This window comes from Pinus tabuliformis, chromosome 4_2 (genome assembly GCF_031772625.1).
Source record: "Pinus tabuliformis cultivar Carrire ecotype Pingquan chromosome 4_2, CPIR1, whole genome shotgun sequence".
NCBI lineage: Eukaryota > Viridiplantae > Streptophyta > Pinopsida > Pinales > Pinaceae > Pinus > Pinus tabuliformis.
Genome location: NC_142304.1, coordinates 880,423,408 through 880,450,200, shown reverse-complemented (window position 1 = coordinate 880,450,200; position 26,793 = coordinate 880,423,408). Strand labels below are relative to the sequence as shown.

Sequence of the window (26,793 nt, the reverse complement as noted above, 5' to 3'; positions counted from 1 at the left end):
TAGTTTTAAAAACCAGAACCGGTTTTTTAGCGGCCACCTATCTAATCGGAACCAGATCAAACCAGATTCAATAAACTGGATTTGAAAAAAATTACATAAAATAAATAATTTTTAATGAAAAAAAAAATTAAGATTTCAAACCATTAAAGACAAAATATCAAAATATACAAGGTTTGTTCATCTATAATATATATACACCATGTAAGGGTGATGTAACAAACAGTCCCTGTTTGTATGTGTGTAGACAATATATTTGTAATTGTATAAATTTATTGATATATAAAATAATCGATAGAATGGATAAGAATCATACAACACCCTCATGACGATATACTTATAGGCTATAGCATTGACTGGTCATGAGGTGAAAAGGTTTGTGCCCCTTGACTTTTCATTAATTCATTAAGTTGTTGTTAATTATAACCATTATTATGTCCATAACATGGCCGCCCTCTCAAGGAATGCTTTGTCCTCGAAGCAAAGGAAACAGGATTTTCTCTAGTTGCACATGTCTCCATGGTGAAATGAAGTTTATTACTGTTTCTGGGTTTGACTTTGTTCACGCTTTGAGTGTTGGTGAGGTTTGTGTGCATTGTTGGCATCTTTTTGAGAGTGGAAAATTTAACACCATATAGTTTATAGTGTTGTCCTTGAAAATTAAACTCCATGAATTGTTCTTCAATGTTTGTAATACAGCTTCCCAACTACATCAACCATTCCACACCTAGTACTATACCCATATCCAAGTGATAGAGCATATAGTTTTGTCTGTAGTTCTAGTTCTTGTATCTGAATTGACACCTTATGACATTTTGCTACTTCTTTGATCTTTTGTCCATTAGCCAATGTCATGATGAGGTATTTGGTGGGGCAAACGAAAAAGTTTATTTGTTTAGCAACCAATGTCTATACAATTGTGAGTACTACCAGAATCTACTAGTATTGTGACATTTCTATCTTTTATGACTCCTTTAAGCTCCACGGTCTTAGATTGTGATTGCCCTATCATGGTTGTTGGTGGCATTGTAGAGTTGCTCTTTTTTTCTTAGATATTGGATCCTTTATGTTCTAACTTCTAACATGTGGTGGAACATATTTTGTAATCGGTGGTTGTAATTGTTGAAGCTTATAGTAGATTCAGAACATCTTCTGCATAGGCTTGGTGTATTAGCATGTGGAAGATGATTTATTGCCTCTTTAAGTGCTTAATTGGTGGATTAAGTGATTTATGTCTTCTTTCCTAAGTTTGACTTGGGAAAAGTACAATAATTAAAGTAAATTCAATATTGTGGACTAAGTCATTTTCTAAGGATAGATAATTTAATTATTTAAGTGACTTAGAAATGATCTCAATCGTTGATCTCCAAGATCTTCTAGAAAGGAGACTGAAGTCTAGAGGAGGAAAACTATAGGAGGATTCGAGGGCATATCTAAGAGGTCGAATTGTTGGAGATTGCAAGGCCATGTTGCTGAAAAGAGAGGGAGATCAATTTGATTGGAGAAGTTGATTTGCCAGAGCTCAATTTCTTAAGGCGCAGTGGCATCTCGAAGGGAAGGCACAGGGTCAAACTATTGGGCCAAAATTCTCCAGGCCAAGTTTCTTTAGAGGCCGATTTCCAGGAGCCCGAATTCCTTGGTCTGAATTACTCAAGTGGACAGCCAAGTTACAGGTTTCAGTAAATGTATTTTTTCTTGCAATTCTTTGTCGGTCGAAAACCCTAGCATTCCAGATTAATGAACGATAGAGAATTGTAGTGGGTGCAGGTACTTATCTATTGCAATGTGTGATTGATCTCTCCAAATTCTTTTATTTCCGCTGCATATAATTTCTACGAGTTAAACTACCAAATATGTTGCATGAAAGTTTGAAACGCCTTCCTGGGCAGGGTACAAGTACCAGAAAAGTATTGAAACTCGGAAACTCAGTTGAAACTTCCCCGAAACATCGTTGGTCATACCTTATGGTGTTTCATGATTCTGAAAAACACCGTACAGTATGGCTGGCAGTATTTTAGCCAGAAAAATGCAATGTTTCAGTGAGTTAAGTGGTTCTTTCAGGCCAGCTCAAGTGTCTAAGAAGGGCATGGGTCCCTTCTATGGCCCAAAAATGCTTAGTTAAACATTTTTCGTCAACTTCATTTCCCTTCTAAGCTAATTTCAATGAAAAATATTACACTTAGAGCTCTGGTTTATGCTCTTCATATTAGTGGTGATGCAAGTGGAACTCGAAGTACTCGTAAAATTGTCTCTTCTGTTGAACAAGCATCTTGTTATATTTTTGTTGATGAGGATAAGGATTGTAATGATTATTAATATGTAGTCAATATTTGTCTTTAGTTCATGTTTTATTTTAGTTTTAGCAAATATAGCCCTAATCGATCTTTATCAAAGCACAAACGAAAATAGACAAATGGTGTTGCAAAAGAAATTAAACAACATCAGGATGAACAAATCAGAGGGTGCAACATCTTACCTCATGAGGATCCACCAGGCTCGTGATGAACTTTCAGTTGTTGGGGAGACTATGAATGATTTGTAACTCGTAAAGGTAGCTTTGAAGAGTTGCGTTAAGCATTGGACCACCTTTGTGGATGGAATCCTTGCTACACAATAGCTTCCTAATTGGAGTTGGTTGTGGTATGACTTCATCCAAAAAAAGATATGGGAGAACTCATTGACTAGAGGACAACGTAGGAGTAGCAAGAAGAAGATGAGCTTGCTCTTGCTACACAAGCGAAAGAGGGCAAAGGGAAGGCCAAGCATAAACCAAAATGGAGGTGGACCTTCACAAAGTAAAAAGGAGAAGGACATGAGCAAAGTCAAGTGCTTTGCATGTCACAAGTCCAGGCTTGTTGACAGTCAATGTCCAAAAAGGAAAAAGAGCAAGGAAAAGACAACCATGGCAACCACTACTCAGATGGACGAGATGGCTGAGATGTTCAAGAAATTTGCCTTGGTGTCATGCCTTTATGGAACCGTCATGAGAGGTGTCTAGTTGGTGGATGGTGGAGCATCTCGTCACATTACAAAATCTCAAGACCTTTTCACCCGCATGACCAAGGAGCCTAAAATATACATGTAGATCTTGGAGATAATGCCAAGTATGCAGTAGAAGGCATTGGTAGCATTGAATTTCAAATCAAACTCAAATGGCATCATGGAGGTGAATGAAGTATTTTTTGTACAGAGTTTGGAGAAGAATCTACTTTCAGTTTTGGCAATAAAAGACAAAAGACTAAAAGAAGCCTAAGGGAGAGTTGAAGGAACAAGATAGAAAATACACAACAAGAGAAAGTGATTCTCTAGTGTGAGTGACTTAGTAGACGGGCGTAAAGGAGGAAGACTACAAGAGGATTTGAGGGCGTATCGAGGAGGCCAAATCCCTAGAGATTGCAAGGTTGGGTTGCTTAAGAGAGAGGGAGGTCAATTTGATCAGAGAAATTGATTTGCCAAGGTTGAATCTCCTAAGGCGCAAAGGTAACTCGAAGCGAAGGCGCAAGGTCGATTTGTTAGCAAATTGTTGGGCTGAATTCCTCTAGGCCGAGTTCCTTCAGAGGTCGATTTCCAGGAGCCCGAATTCTTTGGGCCGAATTCATCTAGTGGGGGACTGAGTTACAGGTTCCACTAAATGTATTTTTCTTGTAATTCTTTGTTTGTCGAAAACCCTGATTTTCCATATTAATGAATGATGTAGAATTGTAGTGAGTATTTATTTGTTGCAATGTGTGATTGATATCTCCAAATTTTTATTTTCGTTGCATAAAATTTCTAGAAGTGAAATACCAATGATTTTATTTTTCGGCAATTCAAAATTTATTTTGGTTAATTAAATAAATTGTTGGGAATAAATAATTGCTCTGAAAAAATAAATCTAAGCTAGTATTAGGAGATTTACAGTAATTGGTCTTTTGGAGTAATTATCTTTCCTTGAAGTTTGTTGTCTTCATTTCTATTTGGTTGAACGCATGAGATTGAAGATAGTGATACTTTTTTGTGGTGTATCGTAATATTTGAATTTGTGTTATATGTTATCATGATTGTATCATCCAACTTCTATACTTCCACTTGCCTTCCATCCACAATGTTATAGTAGCTCAAAGACACGTCCTCACATCTATGTCCTAGTGTCCAATTTTTCCCACACTTACGACAATTGTTTTTCTTCTTTGTCCCTCTCGTTGATTCATGGCTAGATGTATCTAAGTCCTTTATTGCTTCGAAAGTATATAGTTTCTTATTGTTGCATTTGTGTCCTAGTGATGATTTATCACCACAATATCTGCATTGTTTATTTCTTTCTTCTCTAAGTCTTGATGTCAATTTTCATATTCTCTAGTGAATGATGACTTGTTGAACTTGTTGTTTTGTTCAATTAATTTCACTGCATGTCTAGCTTCCTCACTTGTTTTAGGGTGAGTTGAAGGAACAAGATAGAAAATACACAACAAGAGAAAGTGATTCTCTAGTGTGAGTGACCTAGTAGACTAAGGCGTAAAGGAGGAAGACTACAAGAGGATTTGAGGGCGTATCTAGGAGGCCAAATCACTAGAGATTGCAAGGTTGGGTTGCTTAAGAGAGAGGGAGGTCAATTTGATCAGAGAAACTGATTTGCCAAGGTTGTATCTCCTAAGGCGCAAAGGTAGCTCGAAGCGAAGGCGCAAGGTCGATTTGTTAGCAAATTGCTGGGTTGAATTCCTCTAGGCCGAGTTCCTTCAGAGGTCGATTTCCAAGAGCCCGAATTCTTTGGGCCAAATTCATCCAGTGGGGGACTGAGTTACAGGTTCCACTAAATGTATTTTTTCTTGTAATTCTTTGTTTGTCGAAAACCCTGATTTTCCATATTAATGAATGATGAAGAATTGTTGTGAGTATTTATCTGTTCAATGTGTGATTGATCTCTCTAGATTTTTATTTTCATTGCATAAAATTTCTAGAAGTGAAATAACAATGATTTTATTTTTCGGCAATTCAAAATTTATTTTGGTTAATTAAATAAATTGTTGGGAATAAATAATTGCTATGAAAAAATAAATCTAAGCTAGTATTAGGAGATTTAACAGTAATTAGTCTTTTGGAGTAATTATCTTTCCTTGAAGTTTGTTGTCTTCGTTTCTATTTGGTTGAACGCATGAGATTGAAGATAGTGATACTTTTTTGTGGTGTATCGTAATATTTGAATTTGTGTTATATGCTATCATGATTGTATCATCCAACTTCTATACCTCCACTTGCCTTCCATCCACAACGTTATAGTAACTCAAAGACATGTCTTCACATCTATGTCCTGCTGTCCAATTTTTCCCACACTTATGACAATTGTTTTTCTTCTTTGTCCCTCTCATTGATTCATGGCTAGATGTGTCTAAGTCCTTTGTTGCATTTGTGTCCTAGTGATGATTTGCCACCACAATATCTGCATTGTTTATTTCTTTCTTCTCTAAGTCTTGATGTCAATTTTCATATTCTCTAGTGAATGATGACTTGTTGAACTTGTTCTTTTGTTCAATTAATTTCACTGCATGTCTAGCTTCCTCACTTGTTTTAGGGTTCCATAGATTTATTTAACTATATATGTAATCTTTCAATCCATAGGTGTACATTTTTAGCAATTGCTCCTATGTGAACCCATTTTGTATCTTGGCCAAAACTTCTCATTCATGTGTATAATCATTTACATTTCCTTTTTGTTTAAGACGAACAAATTTGTTGTACAGGTCATCGTCTTCCTCTTCATGAAACCTTTTTAATAACGCAATTGCAAAACTTTGCCAATGAAAAGAACGTGTGTCACCTTTTTGGGTCCACCATAGGAACCAATCGTATGCATCTCCTTCTAGGTTATTGGAGGTCGTCATTATTTTTTCTCTATCTCCTAATAGGAGGTTCGATTCAAAAAATTATTCCATTTTGTTGACGAATTAGTAGAATGTTTTTGGCTCACAAAAAAAAAAATCTCTATTAGGCATTCTTGTATGATATTTATTGCTTGAAAAAATTACTTCAAGTGCATGTTGATGTCCCTACTCGTATTTTTTTATTCTAGACTTAGTGTCAATTTTTGGTAGACAAAGGGTTCTGCAAATAATGCATGTACCCTCTCGATAGTTGGTCAATTCATTCCCCGTGGTAGTAAAGTGTGCTTGTAGTGTCAACTTTGTCGTTGTTTCTCATTCTTGATGCAATTTGCCATCGATTCTCAGCATCTTCTATCAACTTGTCAACTTTGTCTACCTTTTCTATTAGTTTATTATTTTTTCTATTAACACTTTTTGTCCTTCCCCCAACTCTATATGTGCTTTTTCAACATTGTCAGCACAATATCTTACGCTATTGACCTTGTCTCTATATCTGCTGACTTCGGCATGTAGTTTGTTGTTGCTAACCATCTTGTGGTTGGCCTTTTTCTTTGCAAACCCCACTTCCTCTTTTTTTATTATTATATATATATATATATACACACACACTAAAGTAAATATTTTATATAGTGATTTTTGTAAACGTTTTTTGGAAACAAAGTGTCAGAAACATGATTTTCCAAAAAATTTCGAAAGCAAAGCATCTCAGAAGCATATATATATATATATATATATATATTAAAAACAACAACAAAAATACCAAAATAGTTGCACAAGATATGAAAACATGCATATTTGTACATAAACCAAGACAGAGATGGCATCCATAGTACATCCATGATTGATTATTCAAGCATCAACCATTAAGATTCTAAAAATTACAAACATACATCAAATTTTAAAGCATATCATAGATAATAGAAGGTAGCAATCTAGGAAGTGTCAAAATTTTAAGCATACAATAGAAAGTAGATATTTAGAAGATAAAACATTAAAATAACTTATCTAGCATAGTAGCAAGTGAGTGATTGCCAACATGAGTCATGACCCAATAATAATGTTTACAAAATAGACCACCCAACCGCCACCAACTGCACACTGATCTAGGATGACTAAAAAGTTCAAATTCACAAACACTGAAAAGTTCAGAGTTCAAAGGTGTCCACATGTCAAGCACTCTTTTGAGCAAGATGTTCATCCTCCAACAATGTCCCCTCAACTCAGGCATTCCTCCTCGACACATGTGTAAAATGGTTCCAATACTCATATAGCTTTATGCCCAACCTCTAAGCAAGTATTGCCTTCTTCAAAGGTGGTCACTCCACATGTTCCAAGTGCCAATCCTCCTCCACAATTATTCCCTTGTAGAAGATGTCAAACCAGCAGATGTGCACCAACTACCACATCAAGAAGTAAGCCTCACTAATGCTGAACCCAAAGTATGCATACAACAACCAAACACACCAAATGTAAATCTACCAAAATGAGACAAAGGGGGTAGGGGACGATAAGCCCTCCACATCACATGAAGTGCACTGTGCTCTCCTAGCTAGGTGAAAACACTTTTGGAGCAACCACAAGATAACAAAATCATCTGGCAAAGGCACTGGCTACATAGATCCATGTTATTGTTTTAGATGATGAGTAGGAACCATTTACTCCTCTCTTGGCTACAGGTTTACTTCCATCTAGACAAAGAATGTTCCTTCATTGGATCTCTCCTCACTTGCTAGGGATTTCCCCCGGGATAATCTACCTGTAGGCCCGTGTTTTCATATGTTATTTCATTTATGGTTGTTAGTTTATTAGTTTTTCAATTCATTTCAGTTATTTCATTCTCATCTTAGGAAGCAACATCTTCGACCCCCGTTGTTTTTGTATAGGCTTCTGATGACAGGTGTAATCTCTGGTCCCCTTGACCTATTTGGACTTCACTGGACATTAACATAAATTTCATTTTTCATTTCCATTTGAAAATCAACCCAACAACCTGTTAGGATATTCCGACACATAGGATATAGTTAAGTTCAACTTGGTCTAGTGTAGAGTTAGGTATAGAGTTAGGTAAAGTGTGTTTCTTTACCGTTGTACATTTTGTAACTTACCATCCGACGGTCACGATATGTAGTGATCCGACGGTTCATTCTCTCCTCGGTATTACCGACACTTGATCCGTGGCTTGACACCCGATTGGTCCATGAATTATATTTAAAGCGCATGGAGGGTCATTTGTAGGGTAATCCGTGCATGAGAGAAGCTTATGTAAATTTTCATTCTTTGATTAATAAATTGCCTGAAGTGGCCGCGTTGGCTCAGGCCGTGGACTGTTTCCCTCTTTGAGGGTTTTAACCACGTCAAAAATACTGGTGTATTGATCTGTGATCTGGTTGTGAGCGGTGTCCTTTTGGTGTTCTTTCTGAGGAACTTACCCTGTAAATTCCTACACAACCATCTAAATTTCCTCTTGAGGTTTTATAGCTACAAATCAACCACAATTTCAAAGTTCATATGCCTATAAGAAACAAATTGCATTCCATTTATTAGAACATATACCTATGCACTGTGAACTGAAATGTCTTAGACAAACTGTAGTATCATCTGAAGAAATATATGAGCTGAATTACAGAACATCCAAAACCATAGACCTCCATTACTATTAAAAAAACAATCTGTTATGGTGTCTGTTTGTGCACACATGCATGTGAACAGGAGACAGAGAATTGAAGGATGGAATACCTGCTTTGTTCTTCTAATACAAGCTGAAATTGTTCCTGGGCTCGTCGAGTCACTTTCTCCAACTTCATCTGTTTGCCCAAATGCAAATGTATAAGGCAATAAAATTGATAGGCTTTCCAGATTTTCTAAAATATATTATGGACGGCCCCCTTTTGGGACCAACCAACACGAAAGGCATATCCTTGTAAATTTTTCACAGATATACAGATATTAGTGAGAGCAAAAAAATATGATGATAGTAGTATTGTACAAATAAACAATATCTCAAATAACACCTTATTGTGAAACTAGATAGTTAAAGGAAGTGTGAAAATCTTAGTGCAACCCAAACCAAGGAAGATACCAACTAAAAGGAAACATTATAAAACTAACTATTATTCATTTCCGTGTAGATCTGAACAAACTTTTCAAACCTCAAAGACCATGATTTTAGCTTCAAATACCTGCAAAGCTGCTGCAGTTTCCAATGCTAACTCAGGACTGACAGAATTACTCCTCAGGAATTGTAGACAACGTTCAAAGCTTGTCAACCAAACCTGACATTGAACAAAACATCAAATTGAAGAGGAAAAGCAAGTATTAACAATATATGGGACCCTAACAGTAAATAGCATAAATGTTAAATTTTGGTTAAGATGTTTTTTCCATGGGACAATTACTTCAATAATTCATAAGAACCCAAGATTAATTCCATTTCACATAAATTGTTATCTCAGTAATTGAAGAAAGAACATAAATAACATATACAAGAGACAAGCCAAGACAAGAGAACACCGAGATTGGCTCAAGCCAGGGAAAAACCCCAAGATGGGGAAAACCCTTGATCAATTCTTCTTATTATTATCTTCAAATGTTCAGCACAGAAAGAGAGAGAGAAAGTACAATTAATGACCAAGAAGCAGCCCACACAAATCTTCCATTCTACCTTAGCAGTCAAATCTTGCCTTAATCAGAGATCAAAGGAAGACAAAGCAGCTGCAAGGACGTCTTCAAACGGAGATCAATTCTGGCTGGATAGAGCAGCCCAAAACAGTTCTATACTTGGTAGACAAACCTGGTTAATGTGATGATGCGATGGAGGCAGACATGGAACCTGGTTAGGGCTCGATTATAGCTAAATTCTGTTCATTCAATTTCCTTCAACAATACAGCAGCTAGCCTCATTCTCCATGTTTCCAACCCTCACTGCATGTAGCTTGATGTTTATGAAAGATAGAACTAACGTCCCAGAATAGACTTGTAGTGCATCTGCAATTTCCTCAATACTTATGGTTTATCAAAAAAGAAGAATACTACTCCAATAGATCTCCAATCTGACCGGCTAGGCCTCAGCTTGCCTTTGCTGAATATTGGACCAACCAAAACCCATAAACAGACCTTAAATACTCCTTCGCTATCATGCTCATGTACTCCCTGTGCTGTGGCTGCCTCTCATGAGACTCTTGCGTCTCGACCCTCTGACAGAAGAGAACCCACAACTAAACAGACCTTCAACCTCCTTCAAGACCTCAGCTGCCTCAGACACATGTTTTGGGCAAGTTGATGTGTCTAATGAGAATGGAGGACACTTATATATATAACAATTTGTCCTTATGGAGGTGAAGCCGACCTTAACATTTTGGAGGCAAATTTGAATTTCAAATTTTCATTTTTCCCGCCTTAATAAGGTCATAACTTGTAGAATTTCTTTTAAGTAAATAAATATTTTTCCTTATCCAAATTTGGTGATCTTAAAGTTGATTTTGGACCTCTCGAAAAGAGGAATTCAATGCCACAATAATCTTCCTCAAAGGAGCAGACCAAAGTGGAATTTGGCCCTAGTTGCCAATTTTAACAATAAAGGATGGGTAAACAAAAACATCACGCTTAAAAGTAATGACTTTGACCAATTTATGATCTAAGATCAAGTTTGAACAAATAGTTAATGTGACAAATCTCAAAAAATGGACACAGAAGCTTCAAAAGAAATTGCGCCAAATATAATAAATAGGGGCAAATATTACTATTACATGAAAAGCAGAACAAAGCAACTCCAAACAGTGAGGCAAGGTTCTAGAAGGTCTTGCCTGACCTAGAAAAGTTGGCCCTGAAAGGCTTTACCTGAGAGAGAGCACTCAGGCAAGGTCCCAAAAGGCTGACATTGATCCCTACAAAGTTTTGGTCCTCAATGGTCCTACCCACTCGAAGGGTTGGCCCTGAAATATTAACACTAACACTGAGAACGGTTGGTCCTAAAAGATCTTACATGGAAAAAGGGTTGATCCTGAAAGGTCGACCTGATCTCTAATTTGATATATAACCTGATATATATATATATATATATATATATATATATATATATATATCAAATTAATAGATGTCAGGTTATATATCAAATTAATAGATCAATGGTTTGGTCCTCAATGGTCCTACCCACTCAAAGGGTTGGCCCTGAAAGATTAACAGTAACACTGATAACAGTTGGTCCTAAAAGATCTTACCTGGGAAAAGGGTTGATCCTGAAAGGTCAACCCTGATCTCTAAAAGAATATATATATATATAGATGTCAGGTTAAAGAGACCTCTTCCTTGGAGAAGATCACTTTCATGCATCTCACAGAGCAAAGGAAGTGCTCGATTTCTAAGGCTTCCTTACTTCTTCAACGTATCAGCATCTCAATTAAATGTCTCCTTCCCTAGAAGCACATCTCCTGGACAGCCCCCCCTCCAACTTTCACCCCCTAAAAGGGAAGATTAACAAAGCAGTCATGGAAGACATCTATCAACAATTTATTCAAGCTTACTTGTATCTCCCTCCTAGGCCTTCTAATTTGAACATCTCCTACATATCTTTAGCAGCATTGGTCACACAGCCTTAGAATTTCCCTTGGCCAGTACAGGGTTTACTCCCACTAGGTGGGGGTTGAGGTTCAAAGGTTGACCACCACAAATTACGCACAGCATCTCTCTGCTTTCTTCTCTCCAATGGACTACGAACGAGCATTTCCTTTCAATGCATCCTATCTATTATGAAATCAGGGAGATATTTCATACAATTTTATTGTTCATCCAGACTATATTTTAGCAGCATTGTTCACACAGCCTTAAGACTGCACATGGTCAGTACAGGATTTACTCCAACTAGTTGTGGCCTGAGTCTGAGAGGCTGATCACCAGGAATTACTTTGTTCTCTCCAAATGGATAAGAAGGAGCACTTTGTTTCAAGGCACTCCATCTGTTATGACATCTGGGATAGATTTCAGCGTTCATATTGAGACTCAAGAGGGTCCCTTCCTACATTTTCCTGTTACCCTGAAGTGGTGGTGCTTAGCTCTTTATATCTGGAAGGAAATTACTTTCAGACAGGAGGCCCCGCAAGACTCCTCTAGTTCCAAGGCCACTAGGTTGATTACATATTTTTTTTACTCTTTTTCCACAAATGTAGGCATTGAGTGCCGACTAGATACCCTACTCAAGGACATGGCAGGTAGTAGAGAAGCAATTTCCCCATTCTTGAATAGCTGGAAAACTGCCAAGATATAATGTAGGGTCACTAAAACATATTCATTCCACTACCCAGTATGATGGTGGAGTTGGTTCCCAGTTTAGATCAAGCAGACAAGCACCATCACCAGATTTCTTGCCCCGGTTAAGGACACATCAAATTTGGATGTCAGGAGCCCTTCAGTAAGGAACACTCGGCTTACCCCCATGATTATCCATCCTGGGCCATTCCCCTAAAGACAACCCAAGGATCTACACAGGTTTCCTGAGTACTCACAATTGTTGACTATCAATCTAGCTCCTCTTTTAATTCAGGTGTAGATTGGTGTATATCTTATTATACGTTCAATCTATCTCTCTTTATCCAGGGTTTACTTCCTAGACTTCCCTTTTGTACCTTTTATTTTGATTTATTATTTCAATTTTATCCTTTGTGTCCAGGACATGCCTTTGGCACTCCCATGTTGCCGTTGTGGTTGGATGTACTTTGTCCAAATGACCTATTTTTGTCATTTTTGGACACATAATTTCTCATTCTTTCTGCAAAATTGAAAATACTGTGTAATGGCAAGATGAAAAGACACCCACATACACTCACAGAACTTGGAGGTTAAGAGAAATAAAAGTTTGTATTAATATTGATGTTGGAGCAAAAAAACCTCTTCGCACATTACATTCATCAATCAATATACAAAGCATAGTTATAGCACTCATAAAAGCTTACACTTTTACAGTGGTTTAACCACCTAACCTTTTACATACTAAATTTTAAATTTGTTTACATGCTATTATCACTAACTTCAACAGTAACATTATGAACACACATTTATACGAGTATTTGTGTGTTGACATGGTCCCGACAACATACACCAAAATCTGCTAATCAAATAAATCGGTTCATCCTGACTGCATAAGTGCATTTGAAATACTGAAGCAGCAGCTCTAGCACTAAGACACCAAATGTGATATTTGACAAATACATAAGCTAAAAGAGTTCTTCACAAAACATAAACTGAAGTATCTCTATATATATGCCAAGTATGAAACCATCACATCAATGAACATAAACATACCGTGACATGACAAGGAGACATGGTTGCAGAGAGTTTCCAATCTAAGTTTTCTCCAATAGGAGAGTGTACGAATGTAGCAGCAAGTGCATACTCCTTCTCTTCACTGCTCACACTCTGGGGCAAAATTCATGCATACTGAGAATCAGTAATTAAATGTCCTCTACATGAAGTATTCAGGGACGATAGGTAAGCTAAATTTTGAGATTGACTCGAAAGGGAAGGAAAATATGACCTGTATAAGGGATCCTTCAGGAGCAGAAACACCATATAACTTCAGTTTTGTATCACAATGAATGCTCTTGGGATATAGTCTAAGACCAACATGAAGACTCTCAAACTTCCCACAGATGATTTCCAAATTTTGGTTGTCTACAATTCGAGCTGCACTTTTCCCAACAGTGGCATCCAATGAGACTTGTAGCATGTCAGGAGGCTCCTTATCGGAAAGGACAAAGAAGTTCTCTGCAGAATGGTAGCTTAAAAGTTCATTAAGCTTCTTCCACTCCTCTTTAGATAGCTGTCCTGGACGTGGCATGTCAGTGACCCCCTGTGAATCTTCAGAAGCATTAGAAGGGTTTGAATCTGCTGCTGTTGACCCCCTGGAAAACAGAGTATTTTTGTTTATAAACATGAGTAAATCTATCAGGAAAATATTATGAACAGATAAGGAATCTCACAAAGCAAAATGACCAAATTTCCTGCATAATATCTTGAAAATAGATGCACCAGTCAAACATCAACAAACCATCCAAAAGACCACCAACTAGATTTCCTCACGCGTGCCCTCTCTAATGCCATTTCCTTTGACCTTGCACTTTCAACTCTAGCATGAGCAAGTAACCTACATATAAACAATCAATGAAGCAACAAATGTTAGTCACTGTGAGAATCTTTATCCGCAAATTAACAATACCTTTCCAAAATCGTTTCATTCCACTGGCACAAGAAATCATTAGAAATGTGTGAAAAATGCAAAATTTTATACAGGTAAAGACATAATTCCCACCTCCATAAAAGGATAACCTTTGCATCTAGCTCCTCCTCAATTTCTATGATTTCTTTGTTCTCCAGTCTGGGTACTTGTTGCAAATACCCTGCATAGAGCTGAACATACTTCCTACGAAGATGACAAAGGCGAGAAACATTTTCCCATGATAGGCGGTGCCTGAGCAACTCAAGCACAATAAAAGATGTTGAGTCTTGCCACAATATAGCCTTAACAATATAACTCAAAGAAGAAAATTAAACTCTAACCAGACATAAAACCCATAATATGAAAAGTACTGACACTATTTCCTCCCTATCATACAACAGTGGGTTTTTCGTAAGTCAGCAAAGTTTGCCTCAGACTCTCCTTAAGTTTCAAATATTTCATTAACTTCCAATTATTTTATTAACTTCCAAAACAATGGGAGTAGCTTTACTTTCTCATCCAATCATCACAACCGACTTCCAGTGTTATCCATGTTCATATTTTTCAGTATAACATTCAAACATTTGTTCCATTTTAATTTCAGAGAACCATTGATACAAAAACCGTCAATAGAAAGGAAAAAGCTTATTTCAAGGAAAAATATCCATAAAACTACATGGATTTCCCTCAATATCTCCCACTTTTCATGTACAAACTGTTAAATATTAGAACTTCCTCCAAACTCTTCAATACTTTACTGCAGGCTACAGAATTTATGAACCATTTAACTTTGGGTTTAATTAAACTGGTCATTTTTTGGATTAGGACAAATGTACTCTACTAAAGTTATTCCTGTTTTTAATGCCTGGCACCTTGATTAACAATACCATGGAAGTGGCTTGTGAACTCTACATCATCTGCCTCAAAGATTTTGGTGCAATAATACAAGCATGTCTGTCCCATATGCAGTTTCATTAATTTGTTGCCAACAAAGAAATTGCAAGCCCAACCATTTCCAATGGCAGTGCTGATGATACAAAATTACAAATAGCACCCATAAATGTTTAAATCTATGTTAGCACTCAGGAGTTGAAGTAACATGACACCATAGTTGTGTTCATTAATGATTTAATCTGTGAAATTGTGAATATGATATATTATTGTTCTCAGCCTATTATATAGATTTTAACTGAAGCATAAAACTTCTGGATAGACAGTAATATATATAGAAATATTTTATTAATAAGATGAATTACAGATAATAATTGATTACAATGGGGTTCCTGGCTTATATACCGCCACGGACACCCTTTGGGAAAGGGCATGATCTTATGATCGTGCCCTTTCGTCTAATTAAAATTAAAATTAAATAATAACCCTAAAATTAACTAATTTTTGACATAACATTGCCTTCCTCTCGAAAGAATGCTTTGTCCTCAAAGCATAAGTAACGACGGATGTTGTTGAAGAATGATTCATTCTCCCAAGAAACGTCTTCTTCGGCAAGTCCTTCCACTTGATTATATATTCCAAGATGATCAAGGTCCCACACTTTAAAAGGTCTTGGATTAATTTCTCAATTTCCGTTTTTTCGAGATGTGGATATCAGTATGGCTTGATGTTGATGGGGTCTGACCCTGCCTTGACTTCTATTGTATGCTCAATTTCCCTATTAGGCGGCATCTTCATAGGTAGGTCTTGAAATACTTTTTCATGCTTCCGAATCATATCTTGTATCTCTGGTGACTCTTCTCTGGTCATATTTGCAGATAACATTTCTAACTGGTGACATTGTACTGCATAACCAGGTTCTCTTCTTCGACTCAGCTTCATCATCTGAGATGATGATACAACTTGATTTTCGGGTGCTTGGAATCCGTGTAGTTTGTACTTCTAACCTCCCCATTTGAATTTTATAAATTGTACTTGATGGTTGGCGCCATAAGTACCTAAAGTTTGTAGCCATTGGATACCTAAGACTACATCTACTCCTAATGGTACCGTGAAGAATGGAGACTCTAGATTAAAGTCTTGAATCTGCAAATTGACCTTATGGCATTTCCCTACCTTTTCAATCTTCTTACCATTAGCTACCATCACTTTCATGTTTGGTAAGGGAAATGAAAAAATATTGAGTCTCCTTGCCACGGTTGCATCTAAAAAATTGTGTGTGCTACCTGAGTCGATGAGAACCACTACGTTGTTCTTCTTTATGTGTCCTTTTAACTTTAAAGTCTGAGGTTGTGATATACCTGTCATAGCTGATAATGACACTTGCGGAATACTTCCGTCATCTAATTCTGGTGAGAATTCTGGGGCGTCTTCTATGTCTTCTATGTCATAATCTTCACTGTTTGAATCATTGGTTGCTTCACAATTATATAGGTTCTTTGGTTCTTTTCCTTTAGCACATCTATGTTTGGGGTCCCATTTCTCACCACAGCGTTTACATTTACCCTCTTTTATCCTTTGTATTTCCACATTAGATTTTTCATCTTCACGACGATGTGGTGGAACATATCTTGTATTATTTGAGTCCACATACTGGGTATCCTTCGTCTTGCATAAGTTTTTTCCGCTTTTGACCAAAATATTGGTTCGGATTTCTTTTCGGCTGTTTTTACTTTTCGTCTTGCTACTTCTATAGATGTAATATCATGCATCTCAAGTTCTGCTTGTAAATGGGTTTTGAGTCCCGAGATGTATGACTGAATTAGACGAGATTCTGATAACCCAGGTACTTGTGTTACTAAGGTCTCCCATTCTTGAGTGTATTCGTCCACACTTCCTTTTTGTCTTAACTTGATGAGTTTTGAAAAGAACTCTTCTTCTCTTACACCTTGGAATCTTTTAAAGAATGCATCTTTAAATTTTCTCCAGCTAATGACGTGTGTTGTTTTTTTCACCACATATACCAATTATATGCTTCTCCTTCCATTTTCATGGATGCATGCCTGAGCTTTTAGTCATCGTCATTGATGTCATATATCTCAAAGTATTCTTCTGCTTTATTTATCCATGCAACATTGTTTTTTTCGTTTCCATCGAATTTAGGCATCTCGACTTTTGCCCTTCGCTGGTATGTTGCTAATGGTTGAGTGAAAAAAGAGTGTTGATTGGTAAAGTTATCCCAGAGTTGCTTGTTTGTGAACGTTGTGTTACTCGCTTCTTAGTGGGGTGTTGCTGATTTTTTTGGGGAATCAACTTTTTCATGAGAGTCAGTTGACTTTGTTGAATCTGACGAGATGTGTTCTTGATTCTCTTCACCTTCTTTTAGTAGTTGTTCAGGTGTACAATTCGACCTTTTACACAGAATTTTCAGCAATGTTAAGACCTCTCTGATGCCTGCTTCTGTCTAAACATGGTAATTTTCCATCTTTATTTCTATTCGATTTGTCGTATCGTGAAGATTTTTGATTTCATTAGCTTGCTCCCCAAGCTTGATCTGGAATTCATTTAATCTTTTATTGACCTCATCGTGGTTGCTATTTATCTTATGCTTTGCATCCAACAATTTTTTTTTTATATATAATTTTTAATTAATTAAAATAAATTTAATTAATTAAATTAACTTATAGATATATATATATATATATATAACTAACTTTTATATTTTTAATTAATTAAAATAAATTTAATTAATTAAATTAACTTTAATATATATAACTTTTAATTAATTAACATAATTTTAATTAATTAAATTAACTTTATATATATATAAACCGTTATATATAATTTGCCAATATATATATATATATATATATATATATATATATATATTTCTACCCGAACAGTCACGTTCACTGATAGAACCTTTTGACCGTTCAAAAAAAATATCGCGCAGTTTATCACGGAACCCTTTGACTGTTCCAAAAAAAATATTGCGCAGTTTATCACCGCAGTCTTTTAACGGATGCTACGGGTCGATGGTGGGTGTGAACAGGTGACTGGCAGAGGGCGGAAATGGACGGGATAAGTCTGGACAGCGGACGGATGGGGACGGTTATGTCAAAGACTGTGGATGGAAGTTGAGTTTTTTGCGACAGCGTGAGGTGGACGCCAGGAGTTGACGCAGGTGGGATGCACGCTAGCGGACAGGAGTAATAAAGGGAGTAACGGGCAGCCAACTATGGTTGGCTGGAGCGCTGCCGGGCAGAAGGATTGGAACAATGGTGTGGATGGGAGAACGGTGGCTTGACCTATGCAACGAGAATTTGTCCAGAGGATCGAATCCGCTCTGATACCGATGAAGCATAAAACTTCTGGATAGACAGTAATATATAGAAATATTTTATTAATAAGATGAATTACAGATAATAATTGATTACAATGGGGTTCCTGGCTTATATACCGCCACGGACACCCTTTAGGAAAGGGCATGATCTTATGATCGTGCCCTTTCGTCTAATTAAAATTAAAATTAAATAATAACCCTAAAATTAATTAATTTTTTACATAACATTAACACATCTAACAATGCTTTATCAAAACTTCATTTGTCCTTCATGGCAGAACCAGTTCATACCTCAGATCGCTATTTTAAGGTGTTGAACTCTCTAGTTCCATTGACCTATTTTAGTCACTTATGGACATCATAAAAATTATCTTGTCCTTAATATTTATACATTGAGGGTACACCATTCAAATGATCATGCTGAATAACTCAGGTATATCAAAATTTATGAAAAGGTTTATGGTATAGACTCACACAGTTTGCAAATTTAGCTTGCAAGCTAGGGCAATGAGCAGCTTTACATGAACACAGCGACTTTCCAGACAAGAAACAACACAAAACCATTTCATATAATGCACTAAAATCATTGCAGTGTACAGAGAGATGCATTCATTTTATACAGATATAAACTGTGGTAACTGTTTTCCAAGGGAGAATTCACCAACCAGTCATGTATATTCTTACTCAAATGCCATTCCAAAGTGCCATGATGTGACAAGAACAAAAGAAAGAAAAAAATATATATATTGATTCCCAGAAAGGGAAAGTAAGGCAAAGGGACTACTTTGTACACCCAGTAATAACAGCAATAAGAAAGTTCCTAAAGCATCTCCGAAAACAGAAAAACTCACAATCCAAAACCTAATAAAGGAATGGACCCGAAATGGTAAAACCTAGTGTCAAACATTTATCATGGCTTAATTTTGCTATGGTTTACCACCATATACGGCCTTCGGAAACCCATCTCAAGTTACTTTTGATACATTTTAGTCATACTTTGTCGAATAAACACATTTTCCAAGGTATTTTGCTAGTAATTTTTAATTTTTAAAAACTCATGAAATAATGGCACTGTAAAACAAATTTACTGAACAGCAGTGAATCGCATAATTGATCATTTGTTTCCATATGTGCAGAGCACCTGGGAAAAATCCACGACAATGGGTTTTGTCACCCAGCAACCCAAGATGGACGAATACCTATTCGTTCAGCTGAAATCGACCCATAAATGCCCAGTCAACGTGCAGTCACCACAGGCAGTATAGAGGCAAAAAAGCAGAACAGTTTGCTATTTTTACCCAGATCCGAGTTTGATTGATTTTCTCCACAATCTGAGCGTAGCATGAGGTCAATTGGATCCAAATGTGGTACCAGGTTAGCCCATAGTTACTAGCAAGGAGACTTTTAGATATTTAGCTTCATTTTTGCCTATCAAAGCAAGCAAATGAGGCTTGCTAAGTAAGCTTGTAATTCTTGTTCGAGAATCAATGTAATTGTAGATTAGAGTTGATTCTTCTTACATGATAATTACTTGTGATATTAGTTGCCCTTTTACTACTTTAATTATTTCTTCTTCATCAAGCAATTACCAAACATGGAAAACACAAAGAACACAAAATATAAGCTCCAAGCCAGGGCAAAACCCCTCCAAGGGGAAAACCCAGAAAGAATTCTTCTCTTCTTATAGAATCAGATCAAAGTGAAACCTCCAAGACCCAAAGACCAAACCTCCAAGCACCAAGTCAGCCCTCCAAAAGTCTTTCTCATTCAAGTCAAAGTTCACCAAGTCAAATATGGTCAACTTCCACAAATTCTATTCTAAGTCAGAATCTCATCCCTCTTCCTCAGGTCTTCAATTCGGTCTGCAATCTTCGGCTCTGCAACTTGCACAGAAACCCTAGATCCCTTCACATGTGTGGGCAAAACACTCCAAGAACTCAGATCTTCTTTTTCTTCATTAGGTTTCTCATTCTTCTTGTCCTTCGCTCTTCCTTTCTTCTTTCCAATTTTCAGAGGTCGAACTTGATTGATTGTGTGGCAAATGAGGACAAGGTCTCCTCTATATATATTATATAGTCATCCAAGAGAGCGAAAAGGTACCCATCAGGGCCGAGTCGTCATGGCAGAGCTGACTCGGTCTTGGAGAACAAAATGACTCTTCTTGACTCAAAAATAATAATTTTCTTTTGTTACAAAAAGTTCAAATGGGACTATAATACATGACAAATGTTCTACTTTTGAATCAACAAGCCCTAGAAGCATGAAGAACATGCTTTGACCTAGACTTGAGCATGAAACCCATGCTTCAACAAATAAAAATTATTTTTCTTTATACAATGTCATGATTACAAATGTCATTATGAAGACCAAATCTAGTTACATGCTTCAACAATTCTATACATTGAAGAATTATTTTGATGAACTTAGTGTTCAAAGACTTCAGCTTTGAAGTTTTGTTTCAGCTCCATTTTAGATAATATATGTAGATTTCATGATTCCCTATTGTTGATAGTCTCTGGTGTGCATGCAAAGGAGTGGAGGGCCCCCACAACTTCTGCCTGTGCACTCATTTCATTTTCTGTTCATCTAGTGTATGATGGTATATATTATTTATATGTTTTTCTTTCATGTTTATACTTTATAACTTTCAGTTTCCATGTATTTTCAATTACCTCGTTTATACTTGTAATCTTATGTTATTGTACTTATAATGTGTGTATGAACTTGCCGTCCATATTTTACATCATCTTACTATTCATTTTTGATTGTTTAAATTGTTGTCCATGAACAAAATGATCATCAAATAAGATAAGATAATTTTATTGATGTCCAACGAATGACCACATAAGTAGGTTAATGGAACTAAAGGATACATCTAGTGCGAGTACAATGTGGGAGTGCAAATGCCACTCCTAGAAAAGTTAAATGTCATACAAAAACTATATGCAAAATGAAATAATGAAAAATACAAACAAATGGACATGAACATGTATAAAACTGTATCAGCAGCCTAGTGAAGATCCAGTATAGAGAGAGAGGGAGAGAGAGAGATGAACATGAGGTCCATGATATCAATAATTCCCAAGTCTAATAACCGACAGCGAGGGCAACCAGGGCGCTGGTTCACTATTTGAGTCCTCTGGAGCTATCTGGAAATCTAGCTACACAAGCTTGGGGGGAAAGGAAGGAGCGAGGGATACTCCATACCAGTGTTGAAAATACCGGTATCAACAAAATATCAGGGAGGGTCCAAAAAATATCTTATCGGCAATATCAGCGAAAATATCGGCAAAATATCTACAAATATCGGCAAGCATAAAAAATAATTTTTTCAAATTTTTAAACATAGCCAATATTTTGCCGATATTTTGAAAAAATCGCGATATTTTCTCAGTGATATATCGTTTTGCCAAAAATATTGCGATATTTTCTCAGCGATATATCATTTTGCCAAAAATATCGCCGATATTATCAACAATGCTCCATACTACTCATAGAATAATCGTTGTTGATGAAGACAAGCTAATTGATGAGTTAAGTAGACGCTAGGAATGTTTGTCTGTTGAAAAGTGTAACTAGGTTTGGTCTTCATAATGACATGTAATTATGAAGTTATGTAATGTGATTTAAAGAAGAAAAATAAAATTATTGTATTGACTTGCTTCATGGGTTTCATGAGCAAGAAATTTTATTTTTGAGTCAGGACTCCCGTTGAGAGTCTTTAGGATTTATTTGTCATCTAGTCATAAAATGTTAAGAGTCATTGTCATGTAATGAAGTCATGTTACACTTTGTAAAAGGTCAATTTTGTCTATGAAAAGTATCCTCCAAAACCTTGTCACTTATCCTCTTCAAGTCGGCCTACAACAATGGAAGAACATGCTAGAAGAAGTCGGCCTAACCTCTAGGGATCATGTCGACCTAAAGGAGATGTGTGGAGATGTATATATAAGTCACACTTACCTCACTTAGGACAAGCAACTCAACTTGATCTCGACAAGCAGAAGTACGAAGTAGAAAGGAAACAGAAGTGCGAATAAGGGGACAAGAGAAGTGCGAAGAAGAAGAAGTGAAGAAGGGCAAGCGAAGGAGGATTCTTCTGGGCAATGCGAAGATAGGTTTCTTTTGAACAATACGAAGATTGGTTTCTTCTGGGCTAGCGAAGGAGGACTCTTCTGGGCATAACGAAGAAGGTTTCTTCTGGATCAACAAAGAAGAGTTTCTTCTGGGGCAATGAAGAAGAGTTTCTTCTGAGGCAACGAAGAAGTAGTTTCTTCTAGGGCAGCAAAGGAGGTTTCTTCTGGGATAACGAAGGAAGGATTCTTCTAGATACTTGGTAACCGAGATAGAGATCTAGAGACCGAGATTTTCTAGAGGAAGCCAGTAAAATCATAGTGACCGAGCTTCTCTAGAAATCGATAAGTAGCAATGTGAAGGATAAGAGACCAAGTTTGTCTAGAAGGATCCGAGGAGAGTAGTTCAAGATCAAGAAAGGAAGTCAAAGGGAAGGGGCAGAGCATCATGGATAGTGGCAAGGTTCTTGGGAAGATACTAGAGTCAATGGGTCTGTGTCATGGTCTTTGTACTCGTCAATTGAAGATTTAGAAGAAGAATTTTGATCGGGTTTTCCTCTCAAGAGGTGAGAGGTTTTGGCCCTGCCTAACAAGCCTACATACTGTGTCACTTGTTTTTTTATTATTGGTAAATGTCTTAATAAAAGGAACACAATAATAACATAACAAAGAAAAGATCATAAGCTAAGAAGTAAAAGTATATCAGCAGCAATTATCAAGCAGAGAAATGTTTTAACTATCCATGCCCTAGATTTCTCAACACTATCCATTATCTTTCTTGGTGGAGGACAATGTCGCACGAAGCAGGGATTTTTTTTGGAAGCAAAGCGTTGGGACTCGGAAGCGTCATTTCCCAAAATTTTGGGAAGTGAATTATCTCGAAAGCATATATATATCTATATATATATATAGATATATAGATATTCATCTCCTCTTGTCTAGCCTTTGCCTCTACTTTGATTCACTAAGGATACTAGTCAACATTGCCCAACTTTGATCAAACGGCCTAATCCAAGCCTTAGAATATGGTATAGAAAGCTTAACATGCCTAATCAATGATTTTGACTTGAGTGAAGGGTACATTTTTACTACGGCCATGACAAAGGAGTTCAAGAATCAACACCACCAACACTAGGGTACATATAAGGCTTGGTGCTCTTGATTAAATGCCAATCACATACACTTATACATGATATAATCTAATGAAATGCCACAATCCCATTGACCCTGAAATCCTAAAACCTATTAAGCCGGTTGAACTTTGAATGGGATATGAAATTCTATTTTCTCCATATGAACACTAATGAGGTTGGAACCACTCAAACATCTTGAGCCATTTCATGGTAATGTTAAAAATTTAAGTAAAAGGATGAAAATGAAAGATAAAGGAGAATGTCATTAAACTGAAAAATAAAGTAGCATATCATGTTTACTTTAAGAATTTAACATTACAAATAGGGAGAATCTAGGAAACATCTCAAGAGCATCAAGGGGACACCTTGGCAGTGTTCAGAAAGCATAATTCCTCACATAACAATTCAAAACCCCAATTCAAGTCTAAAATAAAAAATAAAAAATAAGCCAAGTTTGTGGAACCATTTGCCTTTCTCCCAAATCTGTTCGCAATCCACAACCAATCTATTCCATAACTACAGATCGGGTCGTCCTGGTTCCATTTTTCCAGGAAACGCAAAAAAAAAAGGCAGAATTGCAGATTTGATTTTCGAATCTGCGGTTCCGCTTGAGATTTGGTGGCGAATTCCATCCATGATGTGAATCCGCCTCCAGATCCAGGAGGGGGGAATCCTGCAACATTGGTGGAGAAGGCCTTAACACACTCTTAGCTTCTCACTTTTTGTTGCATCAAAAGGCATCATAGTTCCCCATTTTACTAGATTAGTTTCTTGCTTTCCTATATCAGTCAATGACATAAGCATACACTAACTAATAAGTTGAGTAGAAGACTAGGAGTGACCGTCCACTTTCTCTCTCACAAGAGAAAAAGGCCCTATTGCATCTTGACTTCTCAACTAGTGTTAGCTTGAGTCCATTGGATTGAATAAAATATTAAGGAGTGTTTGTTTACTCTCACCAGTAGAAAAGGCCCTAATGCATTACCAATCCACCAAACTGAACCCCTTGAGCCATGTTCCCAATTCCTGTCATTTACAAGCATTTGATTTTGTTAATTTTAAGTATGTTCTATGCTTAGAGCAATTTATTTCAATTTTCACAGTTATCTCAATAGCTTTTCCAGATTAGCAATCACATCAACATCAAAGTAAATTGCAAATAGAACATAAACATAAATCGCAGAAGACAAGCCAAAACAAGAGGACACAAGATGTGGCGCTAGCCAAGGACAAACCCCAATGTGAGGAAACCCTTGATCAATTCTTCTTATATGTTCTTCAATAGTTCAGCAGAGAGAGAGATAGTACGTTTACAACAGAAGTCAACACTTTGACTTATCTAGATAAGAGCATAGATCATCTCTAAGAAGATGATATATGAGATCAGTTGAAGACATGTTGCTTCAACTGATTCTCCAAGGTGACTCCTTCACCTATCGTTGTGTTGCATTTCTTCATCATGTTGCACCTCACCGTGCCGCACCATGCTGCACCCATCATCACTATGTTGCATCTCATCATGCTTCATTAATCATGAATGTACCCATCATTGTATTGCATTATGTGCCATTGTTGCACCATGTTTCCATACTAACCTATGTGTTGGCTGCATCTTGCTTGCTATTGCATGCAAGTTGTCCCTTGCATGCTCGCTGTAACATTGCATGCTTGGTGTATTTGCTACTAAGTACCATACAACTCTCCCAATGTTAGTTAGTTGTCTGCTTGTCACGTTGTTCTGGCAGTTTCGGCAATTCCGGCTATTCCCGGCAATTCCGGCAGTTTCGGCAATTCCATCTATTCCCGGCAATTCTGGCTATTCCCGGTAGTTCCGGCTTTTCTCGGCAGTTCCGCCAATTCCTGGCAGTTCCGGCTTTTGCCCTCTGTGTCAACTTTCTCGGTTGTTCCGGTAGTTCAGGGTATTCCCAGCAATTCAGGCTATTCCCAGCAGTTCCGACAATTCCAGCTATTCCCGACAGTTCCGGCAGTTCCAGCAATTCCGGCTATCCCCGGCAGTTTCAGCTTTTCCCGGCAGATCCAGCAGTTCTCGGCAGTTCCATCTTTTCCCGACAATTCTGGTAGTTCCCAAAAGTTCCGACAGTTTCGACTTTTCCCGGCAGTTCCAACAGTTCCAGCAATTCTGGCTATTCCCGGCAATTCCAGCAATTCCGGCTTTTCCTAGCAATTTCGGCAGTTTCGGCTTTTCCCAGCAATTCTGGCTTTTCCCGGCAGTTCCGAAAATTCCGGCTTTTCCCAAAAGTTCCGGCTATTCCCAACAGTTCCAGCAATTCCGGCTTTTCCCAGCAGTTCTGGAAGTTTCGGCTTCTGCCCTCTGCGTCAGCTTTCCCGACTGTTTAGGTAGTTCCCGACAGTTCCGGCAGTTTCGACAATTCCGACTATTCCCGACAGTTCCGACAATTCCAGCTTTACCCCGCAGTTCCTACTTTTCTAACTTTTCCTGACAGTTCCAGCTTCTGCCCTCTGGATTAGGGCAGCGTTATCCTTTAGGATATTTCCTCCTACTAAAACCCAAAGACATGTAGAGAGGAAGAAATTCCAAGTGTGTTGAAATGACTTGAAGGCCACCTCTATTTATACTAAAACGTTGAGCACAAGTGGGGTTTATTTGGTTGCTGGCCGACCTTGATGAATTGTCCCATAGCACAAATAAATTCATATCTCCATGAATATTTATCGGAATCGGATGATCTTTAGATCAATCCTATACCTCTCAATGAGAGGGATCCAAGAAAAATATCAGCTTCCATTAATAAGATGACCCACATGGAGTTTGGCACTAGTTGCCAATTTTAACACTCCCTCTCAACTAGGGAGAACTCCATCCACTGATCCATATGTGCGACTGTACTATCTCTGCCATCAGTTTCCTACATTGCTCAGCGCTGCTCCGCTGAACCATGAAGAAGAAGAATTGATCGAGAATGTCTCATACCATTCTCTACTGACCCGAAGTCAGTTTCATCTAAAGAGAGTGTGTCACATCACTCTTACTAGCCCGAAGTCAGTTTTATTGATCCCAGATCAATATCACAAGAGAGTGTCTCAAACCACTCATACTGATCCTAGATCAGTTTCATTGATCCCAGATCAATGGAGGTCATCCTAGCATAGGGAGTACGGTAGATACATCGATGCGTCCATCGATAGTACTACTATGGTCCCTAACCCCATTTCCCTGCTCATTGATCAAATGAGAGGTACTTCCCATGAGTCCCAAACTGCATGGGTAGGATGCCTCGACATGATAACTAATCATTCTGTCCACAGGAAA

General features: G+C 37.4%; 1 protein-coding gene across 3 annotated transcripts in view; it reads right to left on the bottom strand.

The window, feature by feature from the left end:
- Window positions 1-26,793, bottom strand: part of LOC149172507 (calcium-dependent lipid-binding family protein) — a 473,345-nt gene that overhangs the window by 309,245 nt on the left and 137,307 nt on the right. For all 3 annotated transcript variants that reach the window (XM_089424336.1, XM_089424337.1, XM_089424338.1), the window contains 6 exons: window positions 14,155-14,313; window positions 13,894-13,989; window positions 13,381-13,747; window positions 13,149-13,262; window positions 9,035-9,127; window positions 8,592-8,659 (listed from right to left, as the gene is read on the bottom strand). In XM_089424336.1, the coding sequence (XP_089280462.1) occupies window positions 8,592-8,659; window positions 9,035-9,127; window positions 13,149-13,262; window positions 13,381-13,747; window positions 13,894-13,989; window positions 14,155-14,313 (897 nt within the window). The remainder of the gene's footprint in view (window positions 1-8,591; window positions 8,660-9,034; window positions 9,128-13,148; window positions 13,263-13,380; window positions 13,748-13,893; window positions 13,990-14,154; window positions 14,314-26,793) is intronic.